Genomic DNA, 12673 nt, shown 5'->3' with positions numbered 1-12673 from the left:
GGCAGCTTAAACCCACCAGCTGCTCAGTGAGTGAAAGATGACGTAGTCTGTTTCCATAAAGATTTCCAGCCTTGGAAGCCCTATAGGGCAGGTGTACTCAGTCCTGTAGGATCACTGAGTTGGAATCAACTTGATGGTCGGGGGTTTGAGTGTTTCAAAGTCTGATCTTTAGGAATTCATGTTCCCTGAATATCCTAGGATTTCCTGATGGAGCTATTTACAGAGGCTTGAGCCAACTCTCTTCTACTAAGCCATGTGCAAAGGGACACATGATTTTCTAAATCTAGCACCTCCTAAGACTTTGCATCCCAATCCCCCATGTTTTCAGATGAATTCCTTGTGCCCAGCTTAACCTGCATCCACCCCCTTGACACAGACTCTCTCCATCCCAGATTGCGTATCTGAAGAGCATATGCATCATGTATCCTAAGTGTGTGCAGACAGACAAAAATAAATCCAGGAATGGATGAAGGCTGGTGCTTTGGAGATCAAGAGTTGAGGCAGCTGATGACCAGTATGCAGAAGCCTTCAGAGACTGGTAGACTGCCTCTCATTTGTGAACCTCAAATTTAGGTGAAAGATACTATCTGCTGTTATATTTTCTGCTTCTTTTGGTGTAAAAAGATGCCTTTCTCTTTATGAATTGATCATACTACAAGATGCAACACATTCCTTCAGTGTCTCCTCTGAACGCCCGGGTCGCTCATTAGAGAAACAACAGATGGATATTCCAGCAGAGCTCCTTGATTTTCTCCAGGATTTCTGCGGCACTCCCTTACCCAGCGAACATCTGCAATTCAATGTGCAGTATAGAAATGCCACCTTGGTAGTAACCCCTTCTTCCACAAATCAGGAACTTCTGAAACGTTTGTTGAATGAATGACTGAGCTTGCCTCTTGACCAGAATCAAAGAATAGCTTGGTTGTAAGGAACCTAGTGAGCCCTGGTATGGCGCTGTAGGATAAGTATTGGACTGCTTACAGCAAGGTTAGCAGTTAAGATCCACCAGCCTCTCTTAACAGCAATAACAAGGAGCCTGGTGGTGCGATGGTTAAACATCAAGGGCTGCTAACTGGTGTGGCAGGAAGAATACTGGACCACAAGTAGATTTAAAGCACAAAGTGGCTGTTCAAACCCACCAGCCACTCCTCAGAAATGCTATACAGGGTTGCTATGAGCTGGAACCAGCTTGATGGCACTTCACAACAACAACCGAAAAATTGATGGTTTGAACCCAGTTAGCAGGTTTGCATGAGCAAAATACCTGTCACTGTAGAAACAACAGTGAAGGAAGCCCAGTGCGGAAGATCTTTTCTGTCTCATGAAGTTTGTATGAGTCGGCACCTACAGACACAAACCCAAGGGAGCACACGTCTGACTTTTCTGGAAAACTCTGTAGGATGCCCTGGGAAGCCTTCCTCAGAGTTGGATATGACCAGAGTACTCCTCTTCCCCTCCATCCTTCTCACTGTTGTCAGAGTGTTCTGTGCTTTAGCTGATTCACAGATGCCCACAGCCTGTCTCCAGTGAGTGGTCAGCAAGGAGAGGAGGGCAGTGGGGGACTGCCTGACCCAATGGTGTACCCAGGAGTCCAGTGTCTGCCTGCACAAATGAAATGCAAATCCCATAATAAATGTTCTGACTAGGTTCTTTATTAAGACATAATGTGATCCTGGTGTGAATGATGAAATACATTTCATTAATGAAATCATTACCACCCAGGGGAAAAGTTGTTTAAAAATGGTTTGCTGTTAAAAGCTCCACAACCTCTGATAACCAGACTCATTTTCTAAAAATGCAATCCACTCGAGGGAGGGTTGGACAGCTGTTAGGGTCAACTCCCAAGTTCAAAAACGTCTCTGGGAAATGAATTCCTCTTGTTTTTATGTCAAGTCAGTTCTGACCCATAGTGACCCTGCTTAGGGTTTCTGAGGAGCAGCAAGTGGGTTTTGAACTGCGACCTTGAGGTTAGCAGTGCTTATCCTTCAGTGACCTTGACTTAGTCCAGTGTTTATTGTACAGCAACACGCCAGGACTCCAAATTCCTCTTAAGTGCACCCCCAAACCCAAACTCACTGCTGTCAAGTCGATTCCCACTTATAGCAGATCCTGTAGGATGGAGTGCAGCTGACCCGTAGAGTTCCCAAGGCTGTCGGTCGCTTTTACGGAAGCAGTCTGCCACCCCTCCATCCTGCAGCTTGAGGATTTGAACCACTCACCTGTTTTTGTTTTTGTTTTTAACATTTTATTGTGAATTATGTGATTGTTTTTACATGGGAGAATATTAGTTTTACATTCATCCTATCGTATATCGTTTCATTGCCATGATTACAATCCCCTCCATGCATCATCAACCAACCAAAGGGTGTACCCTGAGAGCCTGCCCCCGGTTGTCAGCACACAGCCCCTCTCCCTCTCTGGGTCTAACATCCCCAGCTGCTCCATCTCTCTATGTCATTGTCTCTGCCTCCATCTCAGGTGTCACTGCTTTCCTGGGTAGGGTCCCGCTCTTCGCTCTTCTCCCTTGATGGTCCCAGGGACCTCGGCTCCTAGACTGAAAAGTTAATTATTCCCCTCCTTGCTACAAAACGTCTACCTTTACATTTCCAACCCTCACAGTCAGTCCTGATAACTGAACCACTCACCTTTGGGTTAGCAACCGAACACTTGACCAGTGCCCCTTAAATTCCTGTTGTTGTTGTTAAGTGCTATTAAGTCAGTTCTGATTCATGGAGACCCTGTATAACGGGTAAGGAAGCTCTGGCCCATAGGCTGTATGCTATTGTTAAGTACCTTGGAGTCGGTTCCGACTCATAGTGACCCTGTACAGGGTTTCCTAAGCTGCAAATCTTTATGGGAGCAGAAAGCCTGATCTTTCTCCCACGGAACAGCTGGTAGTTTCGAACTGCCAACCTTGAGGTTAGCAGCCCAGTTCGTAACCACTATTCTATCAGAGCTCCAGGCCGTATAATGTCTGCAAAATCATTTGTTCTGGCCCTGCCTAGGCAGCCACAGTTTTAGCCATCATATTATGGGTGAGTTCATTCAATGTTTGACCATAATTTTCAAGTTGTTAGTTTTGTATAGCCCACAAACGATGCTATACATTTTGGCAGAATAAAGGTTCCCCATCCCTGCTATATAAAGTTTCTGAGGAGCAGCTTGTTGGATTGAACCGCTGACCTTGTGTTTCAAACTGAATGTGTGGTCCAGTGTTTATCCTACAACTCCACAATAAATTCCTCTTTGCGGCTTTAATTGTAATATCATGTGGATATCAGAAGCTGTGTTTTAGCCTGACTCTGTTTTTAGTTACTTGTGTGACTTTGAGCCAGTCACTGATGTTCTCTGGACCTCAGCTGCTTCAAGAGAAAAAAAAAAGGAGGAAGTCAAGCTCTATGGTCTCTAGTCTCATTTTAAAATTAGAAAATTAAGCAATTTCACTCAATAGTCATAGTTCAGAATACCTGTGGGCCCCATTCTTGCACTGTGCAATTCTTGCCCTGCCAGACAAAATGAGGGAGGAAACTCAACTCTTTGCAGTTGGGGAAGCATTGTAACCAGTGACCCTTTCTCTACAAACCTGCCTTCTCTTGTAGTGTCTTCTATTGTATTTTAGTTTGTGGAAATCACGCTCGTTTGTGTTCAAGGAGAACTTTCTTGCTGTAATTTGGGAATGTGGTCATGTAACATCTGTTCGTATATTGTGTGTAGACACAGAACAGCCATTTCATAGATATAAAAGGAGCACACTTTTGGCTCTCAGGGGCAAAACCACAATATCGCCTCCCACAAGAAGGAATGGTGCAATTGAATTACAGTTCATTCATTCATTCCGTCATTCATTCATTCTCCAAATGTACAGTCTAGTGTCCCTTAATTGAATGTCTCATCGAGATATGGACCAGGCCTATCCCCGTCATTAGTGTATCCTCAGCACCTGAATGCATGGGACACTTGTAAACACTCCCAGTGCATACTGGTCAAATTACACTAGTGAATTACACTAGACACAAGACACCATACAAGTAAAGGGTGTGAGATGATTAGCAAGATGGCCTCTTGAATGGTGAATTACACCATGGTGAATTACACTATGCACAAGACACTGTCTCAAGTAAGGGGTGTGAGATGATCTACAAGCGTGGCCTCTTGAATCCATAAGGGGCCATGTTAGAGACTGAGTTCAGACATTTATTAATTGCAACTATGACTTAACCACCCCAATTCTCAGTTTTCCCATCTGTAAAGTGGGAATAATAATAGTAGTACACACAGCTCATAGCTTGTTTGGAAGATTTAGTGGTATAGTACATGTTAAGTGCTTAGCAAAGCAGTCTGGCACTTAAGAAGTTTTGTTGTTGTTAAGCTGGTTGTTAAGCTGGTTCTCACGCATAGGGACCCTCTATATAGTTTCCAAGGCTGTATATCTTTGTGGGAGCAGAAAGCCTCCTCTTTCTCTTGCAGCTTGACTGTTGGGCTCTAACTGCTGACCTTGTGATTTGCAGTTCAGTGCTTAAATTACAGAGCCACCATCCTCCTGGCACCTAGGTATCTTGGCACAGATAGTTCGTTTCAGACTAGAGCGATTTACTGGTCAGAGTTTTCCTCTGATCTCCAGGACGAACTGGCACTTTGCTTAACATGTGTTAAGGAAGGGCGAGTTAGAACCACATTCTTCATTCCAGTTTGATGGGAAAGACAGCTGAAATGAAAGTTCATGTTGGCAAACTGACAAAATGAACACGCAAACAAACACACTGCCAGCGATTCCTTTCAGGTGTCTTAAGGACAGCAAAGAATTGTCCTAAACCCTTCCATTTTTCCATAAGGGTGACACATACCATTAAAGGCTCCACCACTAGCCAAAAGGTTGGCAGTTCAAACCTATCTAGGGGTGCCCTGGAAAAAAGACCTGGAGATTTACCCTCCAAAAGTCACAGCCTTGAAAATCCTATGGAGCAGTTGTGCTCTGAACATGTCACCATGAGTTAGACTCAATGGCAGGTGACAACAACAACCTTGTCTGAACAATGAAGGCCGATACCTAGATGTATGAACATCGATCCAGGAAAGATTCAGTTTTCCTCAGCTGAGTCTTCTGATGGCTCTAGCCATTTTAGAAATATCTTTAACCACAGTGGAAGTCAAAAGCTGTTTTTGTTTTCTTATGGATACAGTCACCCTAACCTGAAAATGTATGTAAGCATGAGCTTCCTTGTCTGAGCCACGTGTGATGGGTGGTGTCATTCCTGAGACCCCCATCTTGGTATTCCCTCGCTGTCAGTGCCCTCAGCAGGACCAGAGAAAGGCCACTACCCTTTTATCTCCTGGGAGAGGGACTTGACAAACAGAAATGACCTTTTCTTTTGGGTCTGTGCCCAGTTTTTCTTCTAGCATCTGAAAGTTTAACCTGTCAGAAGTCCTGAGGCTCTGGATAGTGTATCTTTTGGATGGTTCACTGCCATCCTGCCTCCTTCCCCAGTCAAAGGAAAAGACAGAAAGTATCATCATCACTAAAAATGGCAACTTGTTTTGCAAAATGCCACTTGTTTAAAAGTCTACCGTTGAATTAGAAAACAGTTTTTCCCAGTGCCACTGGACAAAGCAGCATGGCTGAGTTGCCACAATCAAGTTACATTTTCCAGTGTTCGTGTTGTTGTTGAGTGCCATCCAGTCACTTCTGACTCACAGCGATCCTGTAGAGGGTTTCTGAAGTTGCACATCTTTGTAGGAGCAGGAAGCCTCATCTTTTCCCTGAGGAGTGACTGGTGAGCTCAAACTGCCAACCATGTGATTCACTGCATATTGTACAGAGCCATCTCACTCCAATGTGCTTGCTGTTAAGTGCCGTCGAGTTCGTTCCAACTCATAGTTACGTTGTATAGGGTTTCTGAGGAGCGGCTGGTGAGTTTGAACCACCAACCCTATGGTTTAAATCGACATTGTGGTCCAGTGCTTTATCCCACAGTGCCCGATTGTACTTGTGAAAAGCCACAGCTACCATGCCCTTCAGTATGCCATGGATTCCCCTTCACTCTTGCTAGATGGATCAGACATGAAAACCCTACAAGATACATTAGAACTTCCCTTATGGATGAATGAATACTAGTTTAAAGAGAAGTTAGAACAGAAATAAGGCGTAACATCCAAGTGCTTCCCAGCAACACACAATCCCAGGAAGGCCTTCGTCCCACCATGGGGAAACTGAGGCTCCCGGACCTTAACTCCTTTTCCCAAAGTCACACTTTTCATTAACAGCAAGGGCCAAGTGCCATACCCAAGATCGCCGGACTCAGAACCCAATGAAATGGTGCTGTGTCCCATAAAGTAACTCCTGGCCGCTAAGGCTGCTCACCCAAAGGCTGGTGGTTTGAACCCACCCTGCAGTTCTGTGGCAGTGAGATCTGACAATCTGCTTCCTTAAAGATTAAAGGCAAAAGAACATGGTGCAGCTCTTCTACTCTGTTACACATGGCATTCTCCACAGGTCAGGGACAGAGTCCAGAGCAGCTACCAACAATACCACAGTGCCACTCGGAACACAGTGTGCCCTCTCTAAGTGCCCTCCTTGGCCTAGATTTAGGAAACTCTGCCTGCAAGAGTCATGATGGTGGATTTGACCTGGGTGGGCTTCCTTAGGGTCAGGGAGTCTGTCTGGGGCTGCTTCACTAGTTCCAGATGATAAAGACCTTGCCTCTTGGGGAGGCATCTCAGAGCAGGGAGAGGGGAGGTGATCACACATAATTTTAGCTTCCTCCCTTTTCCTCTGACCCTTCCAATTCCCCTCTGTGAGTGATGAGGGTATGCAGTTCAGCCCAGCAGAGAGAATTGTGGCAATTTGTGTGTCCTTTGGCATGCCTGGGAGGCCAACCAGAAATGCTGAACTGGGGCCGGATCTGTGCATTCCCATCACAGCCTGTTCCAGGGGCCTCCACTCAGCTGGCAGCCTGATGTGTGGAAATTATGCAGAAATGTGGAAGAAGGAGCCTTTCCAGGTAGATTCCTAAGAAAGGAAAGGGTGGCTAGTAGCACACGCTGATTGGTCAGGCTCCTAGCCAATGAGCAGAGACCAAGGCAGGGCTGCCTCTCTTTCAGTAAAACTCAGTCTTGGAGAAAAGGCCTTTTTTGAAAGAGGACTTGGGTTGTGCTCAGTGGTCACTCCCATCTTCCTGTACTTTATGAAAGGAGCTCCCATAACATTCTGCTAATAACGGGAGAGCCCTCAAGGCTCATTCAGTGAATCTAACAGGAAATTCAATTTGGAGAAAAGATTTATTGCTAAAACACCAGGCACACATCTGTTCCTTAAAGCAATTCATTACTCATTATGGGATTCTCAGATAACAAGTTTGATCCCGTTAGTGTTTAGGGGAATTACTACAGGCAAACCCTGGTGACATAACAGTTAAGTGCTCAACTGCTAACCAGAATGTCAGCCGTTCAAACCCACCAGCCACCTGGTGAGAGAAAGATGTGGCAGTGAGCTTCCCGTAAAGATCACAGCTCTAGGAAACCCTGTGATGCAGTCCTAATCTGTCATGTGGGGTTGCTATGAATCGAAATAGACTCGATGGCAACAGATGTGGTGCAGAAAGTTAGTGTGCCTGGCTGCTGACTGAAAGGTTGGGGATTTGAGTTTACCCAGAAGTACCTCAGAAGAAAGGCCTGGCAATGTAATCCCCCCAAAGAAAACAGAGGGCAAAAAACCAGTCATTGGAATCCTAGGGTCATAGTTCTTCTCTGACACACATGGGATCACCATGAGTAGGAATTGGCTGGACTGGAAACTGATTGAAAAAGGTTAACTCAGTGGAGAAAATGGAATTCACTTATTGTTTTCAACAAAAATTTTTGAACACATACTATGCATCTAGGCATAGAGTGAGGCCATCCCTAATCCATGGGACTTGCTACTGGCATTTAAAGTTTCCATCACTAATCGCTGCCGCAACCATTCTCATGAAACAGGCTAATGTGCACCCATGTTTTACAATAAACCAGGATCAACATTTTTCTCCTTCTAGCAGACTGTTGTCAGCAGACTGTTGTCATTAGTTAGAGCAACTTCAGAGAACCCACACAGTTCCTTGGTGGTGGTGGTGATTATGTGCCATCGAGTCACTTCTGACTCATAACGACCCTATATAAAGTTTCTGAGGCTGAAAATCTTTATGGGGACAGAAAGCCTCATCTTTCTCTTGGGGGGCAGCTGGTAGATTTGAACTGCTGGCCTTTCAGTAAGCAGCCCAATGTGTAACCCACTAGGTTGCCAGAGCTCCTTAGTTCTCAGTTCCTTCTTAGAAGGCTGAAAATTTAGAGTCAGATTTCACCCATTCCTGCTGCTATGGAGTTGATGCTGATTCTTAGAGAACCTGATTGGACATAGTAGAACTGCCCCATAGGGTTTCCAAGGCTGTGGTTTGTTGGTTTTGTTTTTTTTTCCTGGAAGCAGACAGCCTTATCTTTCTTCTTCAGGGTGACTGGTGGGTTTAAGTTACCAGCTGGACTCTTAACCACTGTACTACCAGAGCTCCTTGTTGTTGTTAAGTGCCTTCGAGTGGGTCCCTGTATAGGGTTTTGTGTGTGTGTGTGTTTTTAAAGTTTTCATTGTGAATTGAGTGAAAGTTTACAGGGCAGATCCTCAGTTTTACATTCAACAAATTACATACTTTGTCTCATTACAATGATAATAATTTCCCTTCATGTACCATCAGTTAACAGTATTTCTCTTTATTCATTTTAGCTCCTTTTTTTTTAAACACTCAGGCATATATAATAATTTAAACCACTAAAGAGTACATTCTGAAAGTCTGCCTCCTGGCTGCCAACTCTCAATCCCTCTCCTCCTATGAATCTAGAGTCCTCAGTTGCTCCCTCTCGCCATGTCCCCCTCTCTGCCTCCATCTCTGGTGTCACTGCTTCTCTGGATAAGGTCCCACATTCTGCTTGTGCTCTTATCCCTTGATGGTCCTAGGGTTCTGTGTTTCTGGGCTATAAGATTAACTACTACCCTGTTTTGTTACAAAACTTCTACCTTTACTGTAGAGGGTTTTTGAGGCTTTAAATCTTTGCAGAAGTAGAAGGGCTTCTAACCCAAATGTCAGGGCTCCTTAGAGTCAGATTGATGAGTCCTGCCTAAGAATTCCCCCTTCAGGTCATGTACCTAGAAACTTTGAGGCCTTTTTCAGAGGTTCTCTTTTGATCTGGGAGATAACACTGCTTCAAGACCTTACAGGAAGAGCGAGTGGCACACCTGGTCCCTTGGAGGTCTGTCCCCCATGGAGGCTGCAGCTCGGGCAGCAGTTGAGCGACCAGGGCGGGATTGGGGGCAGGCAGGCACCTGAGCACCAGAAACCAGCCAATAGATGAGCATTTCTTGATTGTTATCTTTTTAGGAAGTGGTGATGGTGAGTGGGCCGTGGCAACACTTAAGTCACCCAAAGGTACCGTATCTGGCTCTCTGTAGTACTGTCCAGATGTTGTCGGATTTGAGCAAGACACAGGACATCCTGGTGTCCGCGTGTGACCCAGTGCAACGTGTGTCCCTGTTTGGTAGCACGTGCACGTTCGTCCAAGGTCAAGCGTGTAGGTGTTGTGTGGTGTGTGTGCATGCAGAGCAGGTGTGTGGTTTGTCTGTGCTCGGGCCGGTTGTTGAAGAACGTGCTGCCTCTCACCTCCTGACATCCGCTGCCTGAGTGAAAATGCCACTTGAGGAACCGCCCCAGGTAAGAAATCAAGGAAATGGTTGTTTTTTCTTCAAAAAAGCCACAAAGGTAAAATGGCAAAACAGGAGATAAATGAATGTGAGGAGAAGTAGGCAGCGTCAGAAACTGAGTAAAAGACAGGTCAGTTACTGACACAGTGTCTTGTGAATGTTTAGCCTTTGAGGGAACCGGAGGTTCTTTCCCACATTTTTATAAGACTATGGACTTGGGTAACTGGATTCTGTGGTTTACTAAATGGCCGAACTGGGTCCAGACAGTAGATACAATTTATTGACCTCCTAAGAGTCCTGGTAAGGTGCTGTGAATTAATGCGTCAGACTGCAAAGTTGTTTGAACTGCAAGGTTGGTGGTTCAAGCTCACCAGCTGCTCTTCAGAAACCCTATACGGGGTCACGATGGGTCAGAATCAACTCAATGGCACTTAACAGCAACAGTGGTCCTGGTGTGGTGCTGTAGGATAAGCGCTGGACTCAAAGGTTGGTTTGAACCACAAGATTGGCCATTCAAAGTTACTAACTACTCCTCAGAAATCCTGGACAGGGTCGCGATGAGTTAGAACAGATTCAACAGCACTTACCAACAATATTATAAGGGTGGCTCCATGCTGTAGGCACTGGATTACGAACCATGAGGCCTATGGTTCTAGCTCAGTAGCCTCTCTGTGGGAGAAAGATAAGGCTTTCTGCTCCCGTGAAGATTTAAAGCCTCATAACCCTATATAGGGTTGCTGTGAGTCAAAACTGACTGTAAGGCACTTAACAACAATGACAACAATATACAGGAGTGGGGTCCTGGTGTGGTGTTGTTGGATAAGCACAGGGCTGCTGGCCACAAGGCTAGTAATTCAAACCTACCAGCTGCCCCTTAGAAACCCCATACAGGGTTGTCATGAGTCAGAAAGGACTCGATGGCACACACCACCACCACCAATATGTTAAAATCAGGAAACTTTTATGCCAGGTCTGTATTCTCTCCCCGTACTTATTCAATCTGTATGTTGAGCAAACATCCCAAGAAGCTGGAATGTATGATGAAGAACATGAGTCACGATTGGAGGAAGACTCATTATCGACCTAGGGTGGTTTATAACTGATACAGCCTTGCTTGCTGAAAGGAAGAAGGACTTGAAGCACTTGCCAATAACGATCCAAGAGCACAGCCTTCAGTATAGATCACACCTCAATGTAAAGAAAACAAAAATCCTCACAACTGGACAAGTAAGTCACGTCATAATCAATGCAGAAAAACACTGATGTTGTCAAAGATTTTATTTTACTGGGATCATTGATGCATGTGAATTATGGTGTTGGAGAACACGCCAACGCTCCTCAGAAATCCTACACAGGGTTGTTTTGAGTTCGAACCAACTTGATGGCACTTAACAATAACAACAACAAACCTCTGAAAATCCTGGCCTACTCAGTGTGACCCCAGATCCTAAGTATTACAGACATGTAATGTTGTTAAGTGCCGTCAAGTCGATTCCAACCCATATTGACCCTGTATAGGTTTCCAAGGAGCAGCTGGTGAGCTTGAACTGCTGACCTTGCAGTTCAAACTGCTCTGCAGTCTGGCGCATTAACCCACAGCACCACAAATCCTAGGAGAAGGACATCATGCATGGTGCAGTGCAGAGTCAGTGTCAAGGCAGAAGGCCCTAATGAGATGAGCTGACAATGGGCCCAAACGTAGCAACAGTTTTCAGGATGGCGCAGGACTGAGCATTGTCTCATTCTGTTATATATCAGGTCACTGTGAGTCGGGACCAGGGCTCAGGGGCCAACTTGATGTCAGTAGATAACAACAACAATAGTACACACCAGACTTAGTGCTGGGCCCTTTACATTTGTTATATATCATTTGATTCTCTGATAATCCTGCTGGCGGCCCCTCCTAGTGAGAGATGAGGAAGTCGATTCCGCTAGTCCAAAGTCATGGCAGAGCTTCGATGTGAACTGACATCAGTCTAAGTCTGGGCTCGGAGCTCTGGCCCACTGGGTGTGTTAGGAGTTCTGTTCCTCCGAGCACAGCCGACCCTTGCTTCTCTTACGCTTTGTTGAATTTGGCGGTGGGAGGATGTAGATGGTCCAAAGAGTTGGGAGTAGAGCTTCTTCCTCATCTTGAAATGAGGGAATTGAAAAGACAGTGCAGACTTCTAGAGTGAGTTCTAACCTGGCCATTTTTCCAGTCTCAAAAACGGCTCTGGTTTCCAAGTGTAGATTGGAGTTAAGGAGTACTGGTGGCGTAGCAGTTAATAGTGCAGGTGATGACTATAAGGTTGGTGGTTCAAGTCCATAAGTCACTCCACAGAAGAAAGATATGGCAGTCTGCTTCGGCATAATGACAGCTTTGGAAACCCTATGGGGCAGTTCTCCAGTGTCCTAGAGGGTCACTGTGAGTCGGGATGGACTTAGTGGCAGTGAGTTTGGCCTGGAGTTGGGGACATCCATCAATGCCTCTTAGTTATCCAGGTGGGTGGAGAGGAGAATGGATGAATAGTGAGTGAGGGGATGAATAGATGTAAGGAGTGGGGAGGGGAGAACAGCTGTAGACCATTGGTTCCTACTTCTATCTGCTCGAGGTGCATCCACACCCATCACCTGGATGACTTGGTAAATAAAGCACAGGTGAGATCTTCTGATTCCAGTGAGTCTGCGTGGAGACTGAGACTTCATAGTTGTAACAGGTTCCCTGGTGATATTGATAAGTGCTGGCTTGGTTGCCACACTTTGAGAGCCGCTCTCGACGAGACATCTTACTGGGACATTAAGACCCTTTGATAGGTCTCCATGTATCTCCCTGTGGGCTGCAGGTTCTGAAGAGGAGAGTTTGACCAGGGTCCTGGAGGTGAGGTGAGAGCGAGACAAAGACAGAGATAGAGAAACACTCTAGACTCAGAGGGAGAGAGAGAGAGAGAGAGAGAGAGAGAGAGAGAGAGAGAGAGA

General features: G+C 45.6%; 1 protein-coding gene across 1 annotated transcript in view; it reads left to right on the top strand.

Moving 5' to 3' along the window:
• SHISA9 (shisa family member 9) overlaps nt 1–12673 on the top strand; it is a 399748-nt gene that overhangs the window by 370827 nt on the left and 16248 nt on the right. Inside the window, exon 4 of the mRNA XM_006867203.1 lies at nt 9399–9446. Within this exon, the coding sequence (XP_006867265.1) occupies nt 9399–9446 (48 nt within the window). The remainder of the gene's footprint in view (nt 1–9398; nt 9447–12673) is intronic.

Source organism: Chrysochloris asiatica, unplaced genomic scaffold (assembly GCF_000296735.1).
Source record: "Chrysochloris asiatica unplaced genomic scaffold, ChrAsi1.0 scaffold00102, whole genome shotgun sequence".
NCBI classification, from domain to species: Eukaryota; Metazoa; Chordata; class Mammalia; order Afrosoricida; family Chrysochloridae; genus Chrysochloris; species Chrysochloris asiatica.
The sequence above is the reverse complement of the archived record's forward strand: the minus strand, read 5'-3'. Positions and strand labels throughout refer to the sequence as shown.